Source organism: Saccoglossus kowalevskii, chromosome 14, assembly GCF_978046115.1.
Source record: "Saccoglossus kowalevskii chromosome 14, keSacKowa6.1, whole genome shotgun sequence".
NCBI lineage: Eukaryota > Metazoa > Hemichordata > Enteropneusta > Harrimaniidae > Saccoglossus > Saccoglossus kowalevskii.
The window spans coordinates 16,915,066-16,935,992 of NC_140654.1; the positions used below are offsets into that span (position 1 = coordinate 16,915,066).

Consider the following 20,927-nt stretch of genomic DNA (forward strand, 5'->3'; position numbering starts at 1 on the left):
AAATGGCATCATTGAAGACACTGATGTATGTGGTTACAGTTTGTATTTTCTTAGGGTCAGGACCAAACATGTTGGGGTTACATTCGTTGATCGGCTTGTGACACTGAATGATAATGACATTTGCGCTAGTGTAAACATAGTTCAGGTGTAACCTCTAGAACTAAACTACAGCACTATGGCCTGTTAAAGTGTTAAATGTTAATGACCATCTGTCAATGATACGTACAGTCACACTGCCATTCAGAGATGTCACTCACCTCGCCAGCAAAGAAGACTTTATCATTCACGCTCTCAGCAAGTATATCATAGGCTTCGCCACTACAACCAATTTTAACATAACTATAGGCCATCTTGGAGTATTTCTCTTCACTCCATCGAGTCACAAAATAGTGTATCGGATCAGGAACATCCTATAAGAGAAAACAAGTTATGATAATGAATCAACGTGACTGATTTCTATGACTACTCAACCCTTAGTTTTCACATTGTATTTCATATAGCATTAACCTTGTGTAGAGTCACTTTGACCATGCAATTGTGTCTGAAACAATATTTTGGCAAGATTTTGTCATATTTAAACAAAAACATATTTAAGAAAAATCTCAGCTACCGCTGCTTTAAATATACAGGTTCCATTTCCATGGAACTAATCTTGCAAACCACTATCATTTCATAAGTTCTCACCTCCTGGGGGAACATATCCCTGAGTACTTGCATACACTTTTGCATGATTTCTTGGTCTGTCATATCTTGTATAGTGAAGACAGCTTCCCCACTGATGACACTCATTAATATACTACCATCAACACAATCCTAAAATAGAAAACAAAATGTCATGCTAAGAACAGCTTTATCACTGGTATCTGACATATCTTGTTAGTTCAGTTGTTAGCACACAATAAGAAACCAAAATCACTTGCAAAACTTTTTCACCTTTAATAATAATAATAATAATAACATTTTCAAGAATAACGAGAAAACTATAACTTAATGCCAATTGCTCATACTATTTTGTATTATTATACATCAGTCACCGTAATGCCATAAGTTACAGTGTGTCGTCATTTTGCGGTATTTTACAGGGCATTTTCATCCTACCATATTAGGTAGACCAGATTCAACACAAAGAAGTTCACAGATTCTGTTCTAAACATTTTGGATTTTGACACTCCCATGGTGTGTACCCTTGGAAGGAAAAGATGTATAATAATAAGGTTATTACGAGAATAACTCAAAGTATGCACTCAGACAGTACACTGTGCATCGATCTCCCCTGCGCGTCGGACGATATTCCAGCTGTACTGTCTTCGTGCATACTTTGAGGTATCTCATAATAACCTCATATTATTCCCTGATCTTAGCAGATTTATAAGTTGGTGTTTGCTTTGTGTCTTTTCATGTTTAAAATGTGGGTGCCATATTTAAGCAATCAGAAAGGATTATTTTCAGGACTTTACCTATGTGACCAGACTTTCATAGTAAGTTAATTATATTCTAAATGATTTCTCAGCACTGAGCATAGTAGAATTACAAATCTTTCTGTACTATGAGTAGGTACCATATTCTTGGGAGCGAACATCCAGACATTTTCACTGCCTGGCAATAACAACCAGTGAAAACTATGGTTGAAAACTTATAAAAAACTGTAGTTTGTGCTTTTATTAATGGCTTTTTGAACAGTGGTCCACAGCATCTCGGGCAGAGCCCATAGAATACAAATGTATAATGGTGCGTGTCTTAGCTCTGATTATGAGAGTAAGTATTAAACAAGCAGCCTATCGGCTGAGATAGCTCCGCTGTTAGCAATGCACATTTCAATTAAAGAACTGAAGACATCATTAGAAAATGAACAATATGAATAGTATCAAAGCAATCGGACTTACAGTTTTTAACAAGAAGTCAAAAATATCACTTTACAAAAAATTACAAAAATATTCACCAAAATAAATGGAGAATTGAAGATATCATCACAAAACAAACAAATCTGAGAGAGGTCCACATGTAGTACCTATATATGTAATATCAAAGCAATCGGACTTACAGTTTTCAACAAGAAGTCGAAAATATCACTTTTTACCAAAAATGACAAAAATATTCACCAAAATTAGAGAACTGAAGATATCATCACAAAATGAACAAATCTGAGAAGGGTCTACATGTAGTATCTATATATATATGTAATATCAAAGCAATTGAACTATTGGTTTTTAACAAGAAGTCGAAAATATCACTTTTTACCAAAAATTACAAAAATATTTACCAAAATTAGAGAATTGAAAATATCATCACAAAATTAACAAATCTGAGAGAGGTCCACATGTAGTACCTATATATGTAATATCAAAGCAATCGGACTTGCGGTTTTTAACAAGAAGTCGAAAATATCACTTTTTACCAAAAATGACAAAAATATTCACCAAAATTAGAGAATTGAAGATATCATCACGAAATGAACAAATCTGAGAGAGGTCCACATGTAGTACCTATATATGTAGTATCAAATCAATTGGACTTGCGGTTTTTAACAAGAAGTCGAAAATATCACTTTTTACCAAAAATGACAAAAATATTCACCAAAATTAGAGAATTGAAGATATCAACATGAAATGAACAAATCTAAGAGAGGTCTACCCAAGGTACATATACACCAAGTATCAAAGCATTCAGGCTTGTAGTTTTCAAGAAGAAGTCGAAAAAGTAAAACATTGACACGGACGACGACGACGGACAATCACTCATATGATAAGCTCCGCTCGACAAAGTCGACAGCGGAGCTAAAAAGAATACCCGAAATGCATGCAAGACGTTCTGTATCTAAATACATAAATAAAATCATATGTACAATTATTAGGAGTTATGTAACATACCTTTGGTGTCATATCATAAAATATACCAAACAATCCTCGTTCTTTTGTATCACTGGGAATATGTCCAAAAAAATCTGCTCCTTTTACTCGTTCATCCCAAAACCTCCTCGGAAATTTAAATGCAACCTGTGAAACAGAAAAAAAATGATGTCACATCTTATTACCACAACTTCTATTAACGTTGGATGCTTTATTAGTACATGCTTATGTAAATGACAGTGGTGTGCCTACATGTAAGGACAAAATAAGTTGTATTCTAATTATTCAGTACATAATAAATGCAATTTTGGATTAAAAATGCAATTTTGGATTAAAGATGCACTCCTAATAGAGCAAATATATCACACATAGCACGAGCACCTATAGTAGAATAAACCTTGTTTGTAAACAAGTATAATTATAAATAGCCATAGTTTTGAATGCAAACAAAAAAACAGCCAACAATATAAGGGTACTGCCCAGAGCACTCTCTAGTTTTTGAGTAACAATAGTTAAATGATCATAACAGTAAATACCATAGTTGATTAACATATTCATTGTTATGCAAATTGCCCACTTAGGCTGTGTTATTTTCCTCGAGAGAACACTGATCATCAACAGTTTACATGTACATTCATTGCTTCTGTTTGTGGGATAATCGTAATTCTGGAAGAATTGTACTGCTAAGTTACCAAACCTTTTCTATGATTCCTGCACCAAGACTCTTGATGGCTTCTTTTTTTTTCTTTGTTAAAACTGGATGGAAGGATATTTTGTCTTTCTGGAGTAATGCTAGTGGTGCTGTCACAATGACCTAGATTAAAGGAAGTAGGAGTGAAATGGTTTAGTTATGAAAGATGATGAGAATCAGAATCATTACAAGTACATAAACAAGTTGAAGTTGCTCAGTGTAATGTTGACATGATCCAAGTTGTTCAGTGACACCACTAAGTTGGCCAGTGACACCACCAAGTTGGCCAGTGACACCACCAAGTTGGCCAGTGACACCACCAAGTCGGTCAGTGACACCACCAAGTTGGCCAGTGATACCACCAAGTTGGTCAGTGACACCACTAAGTTGGTCAGGTCAGTGACACCACCAAGCTGGCCAGTGACACCACCAAGCTGGCCAGTGACACCACCAAGTTGGTCAGTGACACCACCAAGTTGGTCAGTGACACCACCAAGTTGGTCAGTGACACCCCCAAGTTGGTCTGTGACACCACCAAGCTGGTCTGTGACACCACCAAGCTGGTCAGTGACACCATCAAGTTGGTCAGTGACACCACCAAGTTGGTCTGTGACACCACTAAGTTGGTCTGTGACACCACTAAGTTGTTTAGTGTCACCACCAAGTTGGTCAGTGACACCACCAAGCTGGTCAGTGACACCACAAAGCTGGTCAGTGACACCACCAAGCTGGTCAGTGACACCACCAAGTTGGCCAGTGACACCACCAAGTTGGCCAGTGACACCACCAAGTTGGCCAGTGACACCACCAAGTTGGCCAGTGACACCACCAAGTTGGTCAGTGACATCACCAAGTTGGTCAGTGACACCACCAAGTTGTTCAGTGACACCACCAAGTTGGTCAGTGACACCACCAAGTTGGTCAGTGACACCACCAAGTTGGCCAGTGACACCACCAAGTTGGCCAGTGACACCACCAAGTTGGTCTGTGACACCACCAAGCTGGTCAGTGACACCACCAAGCTGGTCAGTGACACCACCAAGTTATTCAGTGACACCACCAAGTTGGTCAGTGACACCACCAAGTTGGTCAGTGACACCGCCAAGTTGGTCAGTGACACCACCAAGCTGATCAGTGACACTACCAAGTTGGTCAGCAACATCACTAAAATAGTCAATAATATTCTAATATTAAAACTTGTAGATTTCAGTTCACAAACCTTTGAGCAACGATAAACTGTGTCATCTTCTGTGCGTAGTACAACACCATTTTCACCTCCATAATCTATGTCTGTGATTTCTGTGTTCAACGTGATATCTATATTTTCTGCTAGTTTATTTAATATTGTCATATAGCCATCAGGCAACATACAGTGGTCACCTGCAAACTGTTCATATTCTTCATTCTGATCCCAGTTTAATGCTGACACCTGGAAAACACAAAGGTGGCATGTATGTATAAGGACTGCAAAGAAATGAACTAGAACAAATTGCATTCCATGTATAGGGAACACATTGAGACAGTAAATTTTCCGCTCACTGCGAAATCCTGTGTTATGTGTGAAAGTGAAGAAAAACAAGAATAACTGAGGCATTGTAGTTGCGTCAAAATATTTGTGTGGAAATCAACAAACAAAAAAGTTTTGGGGCATTTCCACGCTTGATAATGTTCTGTATTTATTTGATGATTGTCAATTTGATCAGAAAAATTCAACATTCAAGCTAAAATAAAGTAATTTACAATAGTGCAGAGTTATTATCCTAAAAGGCAACAATCTGAGCTAGCAGAATTTTCTGAATCGTGTGTTTGATGAAACACAATACAACATCAGAGTGAAAAATATGTTGCCAGTTGGAACTTTAAATATTAAAAACAAAGTCAAAAATAAGTTTAAAAAGATCTTGGCCCCCGATATACACATCTAAAAGTCAGTGTAAAATGAAATGATTGATATACAAAGAGACAGTATTCTAAATTACATATAGATATTACCCTGGGCGATTAAATGATAGTCTTACCTGGGACAGATCAGCACCACAAGCGTATTCTAAATTACATATAGATATTACCCTGGGTAATTAAATGATAGTCTTACCTGGGACAGATCAGCACCGCAAGCGTATTCTAAATTACATATAGATATTACCCTGGGTAATTAAATGATGGTCTTACCTGGGACAGATCAGCACCACAAGCGTATTCTAAATTACGTATAGATATTACCCTGGGTAATTAAATGATGGTCTTACCTGGGACAGATCAGCACCACAAGCGTATTCTAAATTACATATAGATATTACCCTGGGAAATTAAATGATGGTCTTACCTGGGACAGATCAGCACCACAAGCGTATTCTAAATTACATATAGATATTACCCTGGGTAATTAAATGATAGTCTTACCTGGAACAGATCAGCACCGCAAGCGTATTCTAAATTACATATAGATATTACCCTGGGTAATTAAATGATGGTCTTACCTGGGACAGATCAGCACCACAAGCGCATTCTAAATTACATATAGATATTACCCTGGGTAATTAAATGATGGTCTTACCTGGGACAGATCAGCACCACAAGCGTATTCTAAATTACGTATAGATATTACCCTGGGTAATTAAATGATGGTCTTACCTGGGACAGATCAGCACCGCAAGCGTATTCTAAATTACGTATAGATATTACCGTGGGTAATTAAATGATGGTCTTACCTGGGACAGATCAGCACCACAAGCGTATTCTAAATTACATATAGATATTACCCTGGGTAATTAAATGATGGTCTTACCTGGGACAGATCAGCACCGCAAGCGTATTCTAAATTACATATAGATATTATCCTGGGTAATTAAATGATGGTCTTACCTGGGACAGATCAGCACTGCAAGCATATTCTAAATTACATATAGATATTACCCTGGGTAATTAAATGATGGTATTACCTGGGACAGATCAGCACCGCAAGCATATTCTAAATTACATATATATATTACCCTGGGTAATTAAATGATGGTCTTACCTGGGACAGATCAGCACCGCAAGCATATTCTAAATTACATATTGATATTACCCTGTGTAATTAAATGATGGTCTTACCTGGGACAGATCAGCACCACAAGCGTATTCTAAATTACATATAGATATTACCCTGGGTAATTAAATGATGGTCTTACCTGGGACAGATCAGCACCGCAAGCGTATTCTAAATTACATATAGATATTATCCTGGGTAATTAAATGATGGTCTTACCTGGGACAGATCAGTACTGCAAGCATATTCTAAATTACATATAGATATTACCCTGGGTAACTAAATGTGGTCTTACCTGGGACAGATCAGCACTGCAAGCATATTCTAAATTACATATAGATATTACCCTAGGTAACTAAATGTGGTCTAACCTGGGACAGATCAGCACCGCAAGCGTATTCTAAATTACATATAGATATTACCCTGGGTAATTAAATGATGGTCTTACCTGGGACGATCAGCACCGCAAGCGCATTCTAAATTACATATAGATATTACCCTGGGTAATTAAATGATGGTCTTACCTGGGACAGATCAGCATCGCAAGCATATTCTAAATTACATATAGATATTACCCTGGGTAATTAAATGATAGTCTTACCTGGGACAGATCAGCACCACAAGCGTATTCTAAATTACATATAGATATTACCCTGGGTGATTAAATGATGGTTTTACCTGGGACAGATCAGCACCGCAAGCGTATTCTAAATTACATATAGATATTACCCTGAATAATTAAATGATGGTCTTACCTGGGACAGATCAGCACCGCAAGTGTATTCTAAATTGCATATAGATATTACCCTGGGTAATTAAATGATGGTCTTACCTGGGACAGATCAGCACCGCAAGTGTATTCTAAATTGCATATAGATATTACCCTGGGTAATTAAATGATAGTCTTACCTGGGACAGATCAGCACTGCAAGCATATTCTAAATTACATATAGATATTACCCTGGGTAACTAAATGTGGTCTTACCTGGGACAGATCAGCACTGCAAGCGTATTCTAAATTACATATAGATATTACCCTGGGTAATTAAATGATGGTCTTACCTGGGACAGATCAGCACAGCAAGCATATTCTAAATTACATATAGATATTACCCTGGGTAATTAAATGATGGTCTTACATGGGACAGATCAGCACCGCAAGCGTATTCTAATTACATATAGATATTACCCTGGGTAATTAAATGATGGTCTTACCTGGGACAGATCAGCACCACAAGCGTATTCTAAATTACGTATAGATATTACCCTGGGTAATTAAATGATGGTCTTACCTGGGACAGATCAGCACCACAAGCGTATTCTAAATTACATATAGATATTACCCTGGGTAATTAAATGATAGTCTTACCTGGGACAGATTAGCACCGCAAGCATATTCTAAATTACATATAGATATTACCCTGGGTAATTAAATGATGGTCTTACCTGGGACAGATCAGCACCGCAAGCATATTCTAAATTACATATATATATTACCCTGGGTAATTAAATGATGGTCTTACCTGGGACAGATCAGCACCGCAAGCATATTCTAAATTACATATAGATATTACCCTGTGTAATTAAATGATGGTCTTACCTGGGACAGATCAGCACCACAAGCGTATTCTAAATTACATATAGATATTACCCTGGGTAATTAAATGATGGTCTTACCTGGGACAGATCAGCACCGCAAGCGTATTCTAAATTACATATAGATATTATCCTGGGTAATTAAATGATGGTCTTACCTGGGACAGATCAGCACAGCAAGCATATTCTAAATTACGTATAGATATTACCCTGGGTAATTAAATGATAGTCTTACCTGGGACAGATCAGCACCACAAGTGTATTCTAAATTACATATAGATATTATCTTGGGTGATTAAATGATGGTCTTACCTGGGACAGATCAGCACCGCAAGTGTATTCTAAATTGCATATAGATATTACCCTGGGTAATTAAATGATAGTCTTACCTGGGACAGATCAGCACTGCAAGCATATTCTAAATTACATATAGATATTACCCTGGGTAACTAAATGTGGTCTTACCTGGGACAGATCAGCACTGCAAGCATATTCTAAATTACATATAGATATTACCCTGGGTAACTAAATGTGGTCTTACCTGGGACAGATCAGCACTGCAAGCATATTCTAAATTACATATAGATATTACCCTGGGTAATTAAATGATAGTCTTACCTGGGACAGATCAGCACCGCAAGCATATTCTAAATTACATATAGATATTACCCTGGGTAACTAAATGTGGTCTTACCTGGGACAGATCAGCACTGCAAGCATATTCTAAATTACATATAGATATTACCCTGGGTAACTAAATGTGGTCTTACCTGGGACAGATCAGCACTGCAAGCATATTCTAAATTACATATAGATATTACCCTGGGTAATTAAATGATAGTCTTACCTGGGACAGATCAGCACCGCAAGCATATTCTAAATTACATATAGATATTACCCTGGGTAACTAAATGTGGTCTTACCTGGGACAGATCAGCACTGCAAGCATATTCTAAATTACATATAGATATTACCCTGGGTAATTAAATGATAGTCTTACCTGGGACAGATCAGCACCGCAAGCGTATTCTAAATTACATATAGATATTACCCTGGGTAATTAAATGATGGTCTTACCTGGGACAGATCAGCACAGCAAGCATATTCTAAATTACGTATAGATATTACCCTGGGTAATTAAATGATAGTCTTACCTGGGACAGATCAGCACCACAAGTGTATTCTAAATTACATATAGATATTATCTTGGGTGATTAAATGATGGTCTTACCTGGGACAGATCAGCACCGCAAGTGTATTCTAAATTGCATATAGATATTACCCTGGGTAATTAAATGATAGTCTTACCTGGGACAGATCAGCACTGCAAGCATATTCTAAATTACATATAGATATTACCCTGGGTAACTAAATGTGGTCTTACCTGGGACAGATCAGCACTGCAAGCATATTCTAAATTACATATAGATATTACCCTGGGTAACTAAATGTGGTCTTACCTGGGACAGATCAGCACTGCAAGCATATTCTAAATTACATATAGATATTACCCTGGGTAATTAAATGATAGTCTTACCTGGGACAGATCAGCACCGCAAGCACATTCTAAATTACATATAGATATTACCCTGGGTAACTAAATGTGGTCTTACCTGGGACAGATCAGCACTGCAAGCATATTCTAAATTACATATAGATATTACCCTGGGTAACTAAATGTGGTCTTACCTGGGACAGATCAGCACTGCAAGCATATTCTAAATTACATATAGATATTACCCTGGGTAATTAAATGATAGTCTTACCTGGGACAGATCAGCACCGCAAGCATATTCTAAATTACATATAGATATTACCCTGGGTAACTAAATGTGGTCTTACCTGGGACAGATCAGCACTGCAAGCATATTCTAAATTACATATAGATATTACCCTGGGTAATTAAATGATAGTCTTACCTGGGACAGATCAGCACCGCAAGCGTATTCTAAATTACATATAGATATTACCCTGGGTAATTAAATGATGGTCTTACCTGGGACAGATCAGCACTGCAAGCATATTCTAAATTACATATAGATATTACCCTGGGTAATTAAATGATGGTCTTACCTGGGACAGATCAGCACCACAAGCGTATTCTAAATTACATATAGATATTACCCTGGGTAACTAAATGTGGTCTTACCTGGGACAGATCAGCACCACAAGCGTATTCTAAATTACATATAGATATTACCCTGGGTAATTAAATGATGGTCTTACCTGGGACAGATCAGCACCACAAGCGTATTCTAAATTACGTATAGATATTACCCTGGGTAATTAAATGTGGTCTTACCTGGGACAGATCAGCACCACAAGCGTATTCTAAATTACGTATAGATATTACCCTGGGTAATTAAATGATGGTCTTACCTGGGACAGATCAGCACCGCAAGCATATTCTAAATTACATATATGAAACTGTAATATTTTTTCTTCACTTTCATTAAAAGTTAAATTTGTCTCACTGATAAATGTCTTGTGCATCTCTTGAAGTTTGTCTAAAGAAAACAAGACATGAATGTCACAGTCCCCGTTATTTAATTATAAAATACGCATGTTAAAATAATACATCTGCAAATAATTAATATGTTCTCTACTTTCATTGACCCAGGTCCAAAATCTCAGAGTACACAAGTGCAACCACACTATGTCTCATGCATGCTCAAGAAACTGCATTCATAAATCTAAGTAAACCTTGATGTACCTTTAATAACAACTTGCCATCTTTGTTAATTCAGGTATTTGTATATTACCAGGACCTGGGTTTGTTTCATTATCACCACTATAATTCCCATCAAAATGTAGCCCTGACACCCCCAACATTTTCCACTGAGATCGGTAATGATACGACCCATCTGTCACTGATTCAGATCAAGGTCAATGTCATGACATCACCAAAAACCTGAGCATTACAATGTAAGCTATTTATTTATTCTGAGTTTGCTCAGTTGCTCTGTAAGTGCAGTAGGGATAGGTAATTTTGGATGAAAATCTTGAAAGAGACCTACTTAAGATTTTAAGATCTGGAAGAAAAAATTGTGTGCATAGTAAACATATTATTGTTCATCAACCTGCCAAGTTTCACTAATATCTGCTGCAGAATTTTTGAGAAAATGCTGGAGACGGAAAGCAGAAAATGGACATTTGACAAGACCCTTTTTAGAAAAATAACAAAGGAAATATTTGAGGAGCAGAAACAAGACCCATGGCTCTCCCGCTCATAACGAGATCTTGACGGCCATTTGCCAGAAGCAAGGTACAAGATTAACAAAATTACGACGATGACTGTCTGAAAAAAACCTAATAAAATGTTCAATGCTACAAATTTTGTTATTTTTTTAGATTCGCGAAACCAAAAATGCTTCTACTATCATAGACAAGCCATTATGGCACAGTCCCCATTAGTTATCAAACTTAAGATATATAGTTTTGTTTTATAGTAATATAGTTGGAACATAAAAATGTCAGAGATATGGTTTCAGGGGCTGATGCTTGATTATGATGATTTTCTAACATTGAAATGATTGACAATTAGTCATCTTTTTTCTGATCGTCAAACGAGTACTTGTCCATATTGGTAGATAATGCTTTGGAATAGCATTTATTAAAGCAAAATGGCCACGGGTCGGCCATTTTAAATACATCTGTATATCTATAATATGATGTATATTAAATATATAAAATTTGAACAGAATCAGTCAAATCATGTCAGTCCCCGTTTTCGGACTGAGTCCTAACTGGGACTAAAAAAGTCACCCACCTCCTAAGCTGGCATCGTCTTTAACATCTTTCCTCCACTCTGCAACAGCATCTAACATTGCATTGAAATGAAAGTCAACTCGTCTGTCCAACCTTCTATCAGTTACTTTACCATTTTCTTGAAATAACTCACACTTGTCAACCATTTTTCTCATCTTAGAATTTACCTGTAATAAAAAACAATTTAGGGTGTGCACCATTTGATTTTTAACTTAAATGTTTTCCTTCTTAGGATATACAACACAATTTCTCAAACATGAGGGATATAGATCAAGGACTACTACATCTGAGCAAAAACAAATTATTCGAGTGAAACACACTCACTATGCAAGTATTGCAAGGAATGGGTTGATCCTGGATGCAAAGTGCAATGAAATGATGTTAATTTCTAGCATAAGTTATATGAATCTAGTGACCCATCGTCCTATCAACCACACAGCGATTCACAAATTTTGTCAGAGCTACTGTAAAATCATTAATTATCACTGGGTTTTAATTCCCTATTTTTATTGATAAATAAAATCCACTGAATTCATTTTAAGTGAACATGTAAATTTACAATAGAGCTTATAATCAGAAAATTCAGGAATTTAAAATCCAGGAAATTTATCAAAAAGCAAAATTTTTAAATATACCATATACAACTGTATACCGAGTAAATCAAAAATTTCATTTATTGTGTATTGATTGATTCAAATATTCCTAATTTCAACTAAAGTTACTTACATCAGTGCATATGCTACTAAAATATGGTAGCGCCTTCACAGCATTCTGCTATTTACAGCATGCAGGTGTTGTATTATAAAATCTTACCTGTTGACACATGACCATAATCGGATTGTTATAACATCCTGTGACGATCTGAGCACCTTTACCAATACACTGACCCAACGACATGTCATCCCAGATTCTACCACCAATTCTTTTATTGGCTTCCAGTACAGTCACTTTGATGCCAGCATTTTGTAGATGTTTGGCTGCAGCAAGGCCCGCCGCACCAGCCCCGATGACGATTACATTCTCCTGTATTGCGAGAAAATTGTAACATTAAAACTGGGTTGGGTGAGATAAGGGCTTCAATAATAACAGCACTTAGCTAGTGCAAGAAAAGTTTGTGAATAGCTCTCAGAACATCATTTGTATGTGTCAAAGGCCATTCAGTGTAACAGAAAATCAAAATCATTATTATTATTATTATTATTATCATTGTTAATCAGTCATAATAATTATCAGCATAGGTAATACAGGTAAGTCTGTGTTCATTTTACTGAATGTTTGCTAATGAGGCTGGGCCTTCAATGACGAACAGCCTGTGAACAATTATTGTAATTAAATACAACTCCCCAGTTACTGTACTCTCTAGCAATAGTGCTGGCCAGAAATGGAGAAATGACATAGACAGGCAAAAATGCCATCTATTGGAAGCAGAAACTAAAAAAATTACTTTATTATATACTAAAATCATTAAAATATGATATACTTTTACCAAATAGACGTCTATCATTTATGTGCAAGTGCATGTACTACTAATAAAAAGCAAATACATGTATGATAATGTAAATCTCTACATCAAATTAAATCATCTATATTATAGCACAATGCGACACTGAACCCCTTTTCTTTCACCAAATGTCATCACCAGAGTGACTGATTGGCAAAGCTTAATGTGTTTTCAGCAATAACCACAGAACCCTCACTAAACGTTGTGATGTCACTCCTAACAATGTGATAAGATCATCTTCAGATTGTGAATTGGTAAATCCTACATGTGACTGGCTGACTTTGATACCCAATGAAGTTGCAAACTTGATCCCAAACGAATCTACAGAAACAGAGACTAATATCTTATGACATCTCAAGAATATCAAAACTGTTGTATTGGATATACAACACATAATAGATTCTGCCATAAATTCGCCCTGGGCCGTTAAACGAAAATCTGGGTTTTTAAAAAAAATAAAATGGTACCAAGAAATCGCCCAGGATGATTTTTTGGCAGTTTTTTAAGGTGTTATTTTAATATTTTTCGATGCCTAAAAGGTTTACCGTAGTAATTAACGCCTATTCAAGAGTATGATGTACTATGCGACTAGCGTGAATGGATAAGCTTTGTTTCGAAAATGAGCTGTTATCACTGTAAACAATGTTAAATTATTCTTCAAATGCTCAGTTTATCTTTTGAAAACATATACCGTACCCGACCGCGTTAGCGCCCATGCCCAGGCAAGCGCCCACCCCCCACTTTTGCGCAATTTTTATATTTGGGGTCACATTCGGCAAAGCGCCCACCCCTTCAAAATGCAACTAAACTTGAAAACTTGGTCTTGCGCAACGAATCTTGGTAATCGTTTTTATATGATACAGCGTGGATATTGACCGCTGTGAACATGTTGTGAATGCGTAGAACACGGTAACCGTGCGTAAACTACGCTTCGACAATGACCTGTTAATACAAGTAAAATGCGGTAAATATTTCATGCCATATTCAGTTTACCTCTCAAACTAATTACTAGTTACTACTACTAGTTACTAGTTTTTTGGAAAAACCATGTCGTTTATTCGCTGAAATAAATTCCAACAGATCGTACTTCGACATCTATAATTCACTTCCGCATTGCGTTACCGGAAAGTCTTTGGGAATTTCCGAAGAATTGCGTCAGTGCAACACGGCATTCTGATTGGTAAATAACCAACTTGACCCATTAGGTCAAAGGATGCTGCTGCAGGTCAAATGCAAATGCATCATGGCGGAAAGTGATTTTCATCGAGAGTTTGCATACGATCCAACACCTTCGTCAGTGGAGATAATATGACAATTTTGACTTCGACTGTGTTCCAACAGACTCAAATGTTTTTAATTTCATAAATTCTGGTAATAAAATGTGCATATTTGTTGTGATCATTTTTGTTTCTTCCTTGTGAAAATCAATGACGACTCAACTAATTTCGTAATTTGATTTTCCCTCAAAGACGTAATCTGTCACTTGATGAATCAAATTTTTCATTTGCACTCTTTTTCGGGGGGGGGGGGGGGGGGGGGGGGTGCTCGGGTAAGCGCCCACCCCTAAAAAATCGTGATTTTTTGAGTTGAGGCCCCTGGGCGCTTACGCGGTCGAGTACGGTATATATAATATTATTAACATATTCAAATGAGCTATGGTAATTTGAACATATTGGCTTCGTCCATCGTTTTCATTGGCTATTTAGCAATTTGACCTGTCAGGTCAAGTTGTCATTGATGTAGTTACAGAGAGCGCAAGAGAAGGGCTGATGAGAGAGATGTTGTATGCTGATGACTTGGTCTTGATGGATGACACAATGGAGGGATTGAGGGAGAAGTTTGTGAAATGGAAAAAAGCATTTGAGAGTAAGGATTTGAAGGTAAATCTGGGAAAGACAAAAGTGATGGGGAGTGGGACGGAGGAGAAAGCCTTGGTGAGTAAGGTTGACCCATGTGGCATGTGTGGAAAGAGGGTAAAGGCAAATTCAGTGCGGTGTGTGAAATGTGGGTACATGGGAGATGTGCAAAGATGAAGAGGGTTGGCAAGGGATTTTGCGTGTGGAAGATGTAAGAATGGAGCTGGAAGGGTGGTGGAACAGGAAGAAAAGTTGTGTGATGAGGTTGAGTCAGTGAAGGAGTTTACATACCTGGGGGACAAGGTAAGTGTGGGTGGTGGGTGTGAGGCGGCTGTGACAGCTAGAGCAAGGTTTGCTTGGGTGAAGTTTAGGGAATGTGGAGAGCTACTATATGGGAAGAGATTTCCCTTGGAGATGAAAGGAATACTTTATAAGAGTTGTGCGAGATCAGCATTGCTGTATGGGAGCGAGACATGGTGTTTGAGTGAAAATGAGCTGGGTATTTTAAGGAGGACAGAGAGAGCGATGGTGAGAGTGATGTGTGGGGTGAAGTTGATAGACAGAAAAGTAACTGAGGACTTGATGCAGATGTTGGGTTTGAAGGAAGCGGTAGATCGGTTGGCGAAGGCAAATGGGGTACGTTGGTATGGGCATGTGCTGAGGAGGGAGGATGGGCATGTTTTAATGCAGTTGTGTTTATTTTATTTTTTTAAATTTTTTTTAGAAAATACTTTCGTTACTAATAAAATTGAAAAAAATAATTTCGGCGTTAATAGTAAATGAAAATATAAGTCCCCAAAAAATATTTGAACCCCAAAGATGGGGCCCACCACCAGGACGATTTTTTGGATGAGCAAATTTACAGCAGAATCCGGTATTACTTAACATGTCTAGGACTTCCAATGAAATATAAACAATACAGCCTAAAGCGAGAGGGCAGTCACCTGCACACGAGCAGGAATTGAGTCCCAAGCGACAATAACAGCACACACTAAAAACGCAAAAGCTCATGGGTGGATGCTTGTTTGTGAACAATAACATGCTATGGCTATCTGACGCATGCGCATGTGACGACTCCCCCACTTTAAATTTAAATTAGGTTTTCAAATCAGCTGTATTGCGGTTGTGTTCTCTTACCTGATTGCACTTTTGAGGTAAAACTGTAGCAACAGACTGAGGTAGTATACCAACATTGACAAGCCCTTTCCTCATCAATGAATGTAGAATCTTCTCCAACTCATTGATATACTTCACTCTTACAAGACCTCTAATAAGACAATGCTGTGCACATTTGAACACTGTTAAAACATCCTGCAAATAACAAAAATAATTTAACACATCATCGTCGGAAAGTCTTGATGGATAGCCAAAATGTACGAGAAAAAATAGCATTGGCAGGCAAGGTGTTTGGGAGGTTTAAACTTTGATTAGTATTATTTCATTATTCTTGCCATCAAGATACCAAAAATTATTTGGGGTTACGAGAGGACACAATATCACATGTGACAAAATATCCTGCAAATAATAAAAATAACTTAACACATCGGCGTCGGAAAGTCACTATTCCACAAATAAATCACTGCCAGTGCTGATCACAGATAAGATCACATAACGCTTTTTCAGAGTTAATATACATGTACCTTCCTTTCCCCTTAACCAATGCAAGAATATTTTGTTTTTTCCTCTCACTTCCTGGTTTCAGTCTCGGAAAATTCATTAACCCTTTCTGCACCAATTTTTTGGACGAACAGACAAAATATGACATTGTTTCTAGTTTTTGATAAAAAAAAAAAGAAACTTCTGCCAACATTTTCTGTGGAGAAGAGCTGACTATCACTAGAACCATTTTGTAGATGTTACCTGAACTTGACCTTGGCACAGAGGGTTAATGCCATGGCACTTTTTATGTGGACAATTTAATCTTCCTGTCAATGAAAAATGGCAACAGTGATTTTAAGTGAAGCTTACTTTGCAATTTTTATTCCACAGTGCAATGATAAGATTGCGCAAGGCAAGGTAAGCAGTTTGGTACTTTGACAGTTCAGGAAATGCTTGTATTTCTTCAGGTTCCATGACATCAGGACGTATACAACATGCTTTGCCTTCTTCGTCAGGTTGATAGAATGGTTGGAAATAAGAGTTTGTTTCTGCAACAAAAATACAAGACATGTAAAGTTGTGAGAAATGTAGAAACTTATTTTTTTATCAGTCTCGTGCAAATTTTCTGCGGAGACCAAAACAACATGTCAGTGTATCAACTTAAGCTTCTCTGGCATGGTGTCTTGCTGTAGGAAAGCAGAAAGCAAGCAAAAAGGCTGTATAAATGACTACTCCAACAAATCTTCGGGACTGAGCCCTTACCGTCTCTAAACACATCAGGCTGTAATTATGGTTTTCAATTGACTTTTTATTTTAATTCAAGTGCCCAATGTAAATTATGGTTTTTTGGTCTGGAAATTAGTCTGGAGTATTTGAAAATCAATTGAATATGGAGTAAATGTTTGTCATTTTATTGTATTTCTCAGGTGCAAAATATCAAACAATTGGTCTTCTGGCAGCATTATACTGCACACTTACGCACAGTCAGTATCCAAATATGCGACCACTAACGGTTTCTTGAGTACCAACCTTGAATCTCTCCATTCTGTTGTTGTGTTTTGGAACATGTAGGACTCATACCGACACCATCTGGATAGTAGTTAGAAAGAAAAGATGCTGCCGGACTATTGATAACCAATGGTGTATATGCTAAGTTAGGTAGCCACTCTGGGTTTTCTAGGACATCCTTGACTCGAGGATCTTCAGGGGTGGAACATCTTGAAACATTACCATTCTGGAAGTAAATTATATGTAGTTAGGTCTAACACCATTGTACAAAGTTGGTGTTTTTGCAAAAAAAAAAAGGTCACATGATTTCAATTCTCAGAGTCAGTTTCAGTTTTAAGAATGTTGTTACAATCTGTTTGCAAAGTAACCCTGGACATAAGAATTGAGAAAAATATGTGAGCATATTTAAAAGGCTTTCACTGTCTTGAAAAACCTCAAATATTATTTCAAGCACAAGTGATTTTAGGTGAGAAATACTGAGAATAAACACAATATGCGCATAAACTTCAGTTTGAAATTTATAAAGGTTTAATGAGGTTTTGAGACTGCAAATTTCATAGTTTGAATTCTGCGAATTGTAGGAAATGGTATCAAATGTTGTCAATCTTTTTGGTTTAAATAAATAAATCTACTGTTTTCCCAAAATACTGTGACTTAAAATATCTATAATTTGCATATACTCATACAATTAAATGTGTCACATAATAATTCACTGAAATATACTGAAAACCCACCTTTGTCGATTGCTCAGCCACACCACAATGAAACTGTCTGACAAAGTCTGGTGTAATCTCTTTTTTGCTTGTCTGCCTCCATTTTTTACAGTTGCTTCTCGTACACTGCACCCAGTATGGGAGCTGTTGATCGGACATAAATGCCTTCATTGTAGGCTCACTTTTAGCATTGGCCGTCCATTGCTTCTTCCACTGCAGGAACAATTTATAACCAGTTTTGTGGCTGTAAACAAGAATTATCAACGTAACAATGGCATGAATTCTCCATCCACTCACAATACACATAATTATTATCAGTTTAGTTGTTGTCACTGGGATCTGAATTCAATGTACTTACGTTCGGTAAAAATGTTCAAAACATTCATTACAGAAGTGTTCCCCGGCTGACAAGTGATACCATCGTGATGTCGTCGCATTGCATCTGTTGAAAACAAAATAAAACAGCTTATATACTATAACGTTAGCATTGTATTTAAAACACCAAAATTTATTCCATAACTGAATTTCTTCTCCATCGTTATTGTGTGTTTTTTGTTTGAAGAAAACAAATTTAAAAAGAAAACAAGCAGCCTGTCGGCTGAGATGGCTCCGCTGTTAGCAATGCTAATTAGCAAGGCAATTAAAGAACAGAAGATATCATTAGAAAATGAACAAATCTGAGTGAGGTCCACATGTAGTACCTATATATATATATCAAAGCAATTGGACTTGCGGTTTTCAACAAGAAGTCGAAAATATCACTTTTTGCCAAAAATGACAAAAATATTCACCCAAATTAGCGAATTAAAGATATCATTACAAAATGAACAAATCTGAGAGAGGTCCACATGTAGTACCTATATATGTAATATCAACGCAATTGGACTTGCGGTTTTTAACAAGAAGTCGAAAATATCACTTTTTACCAAAAATGACAAAAATATTCACCAAAATTAAAAAATTAAAGATATCATTACAAAATGAACAAATCTGAGAGAGGTCTACCCAAGGTACATAAACACCAAGTATGAAAGCATTCAGGTTTGTAGTTTTCAAGAAGAAGTCGAAAAAGTAAAACATTGACACGGACGACGACGACGGACAATCACTCATATGATAAGCTCCGCTCGACAAAGTCGACAGCGGAGCTAAAAACCCACATTTTTATATGGTTTTATTTTTTAGTTGAAAGGGTGACTTTTTCAGCATAGAAGTTAATGAAAGGAGATTTGCAAAATAACAGTCTCTGTAAATATTATAATTCATGTAATTAGGAAGTGCAAAGAATACTTGGCTTTTGCTTTGTTATAGATCTAAAGGTCTAGTTTGAATTATACTGGTGGTCAACATGATGATTAGAAAATATTATCTAGTCAAGTGTTCATCATATAACAATGGGTTTTACTCATCTCTGCAACAAACTGATAGATATATACTAGAAATCACCCTCAAAACATGATGGAATCAGTAACTTCTGTATGAATTTCAGATCTAATACAAAAGCAAGTTTCAAGCTGGTTTACTGTTACATAATATGCAGAGTGACACTATAGGTTCAAAGAAATATATTACTAATCTATCCTCAACATAGAGAAATAACTTTTTCATGTAATGTGTACTATTTTTTACCCTTGTCTAGATAGAATGATCTATGCTGTGTGTGTATATTGGGGGAGGAGTATCAATGAGAAAGTTCTTTCAAGTATAGATTTGGCAAACTGTTTGAATAATTCTCAGATCTCCTATAAAGCTGCTACACACTATATACTGCATTACATTGGTGTACTCGTTTACGGTGATTTACATTGCAACTATAATAGTGGATTTCAAAATTTAAACAAATGAAAATACATGAAATTAAAATGGGAAAACAAAATAAAATGTGAACAAATGATTCTAAGGCACAATCCCAAGAAATGACATATCCCTCTTCAATCTTCTTATAGCTTACCTCTCACCAGCTACAAAACAAACAGGTTGGCCATGATCAGCTGAAGGACACTTCGTCTTTTCACAGCTCCTAAGTGGTTTTTTGCTGTTAGTTTCATCCTCTTCAGGCTCTGCATAATTGATATTGATTTCTGTGACTTTTCGCTTAGGCTGCTGCCTCTGAGGCCTGTCTAGCTTGGTTGGTGATTTACTAGGAAGTATAGTAGTTTTTCTTTTGGGTCTTCCTCTACTTGGCATACTGCTCTGCAAAAACAAGAATTGAGAAATAACTTCACATCCTGCAATCCATAAGAAAAAGAAATTTTAGTTTACCCAATATTCTGATCTGAATATTTGACTCACTGAATGAATATACAATTTTTCATTTG

General features: G+C 36.7%; 1 protein-coding gene across 3 annotated transcripts in view; it reads right to left on the bottom strand.

The window, feature by feature from the left end:
- LOC100370932 (lysine-specific histone demethylase 2-like) overlaps nt 1-20,927 on the bottom strand; it is a 42,027-nt gene that overhangs the window by 3,982 nt on the left and 17,118 nt on the right. For 2 of the 3 annotated variants that reach the window (XM_085507975.1, XM_085507974.1), the window contains 14 exons: nt 20,561-20,802; nt 18,968-19,051; nt 18,631-18,853; nt 17,918-18,122; nt 17,258-17,436; nt 16,427-16,600; nt 12,746-12,955; nt 11,934-12,099; nt 10,544-10,671; nt 4,757-4,966; nt 3,544-3,660; nt 2,868-2,993; nt 685-813; nt 258-410 (listed from right to left, as the gene is read on the bottom strand). In XM_085507975.1, coding sequence (XP_085364101.1) covers nt 258-410; nt 685-813; nt 2,868-2,993; nt 3,544-3,660; nt 4,757-4,966; nt 10,544-10,671; nt 11,934-12,099; nt 12,746-12,955; nt 16,427-16,600; nt 17,258-17,436; nt 17,918-18,122; nt 18,631-18,853; nt 18,968-19,051; nt 20,561-20,802 — 2,346 coding nt within the window. The remainder of the gene's footprint in view (nt 1-257; nt 411-684; nt 814-2,867; nt 2,994-3,543; nt 3,661-4,756; nt 4,967-10,543; nt 10,672-11,933; nt 12,100-12,745; nt 12,956-16,426; nt 16,601-17,257; nt 17,437-17,917; nt 18,123-18,630; nt 18,854-18,967; nt 19,052-20,560; nt 20,803-20,927) is intronic. The other variant, XM_085507976.1, reaches the window with a different exon arrangement.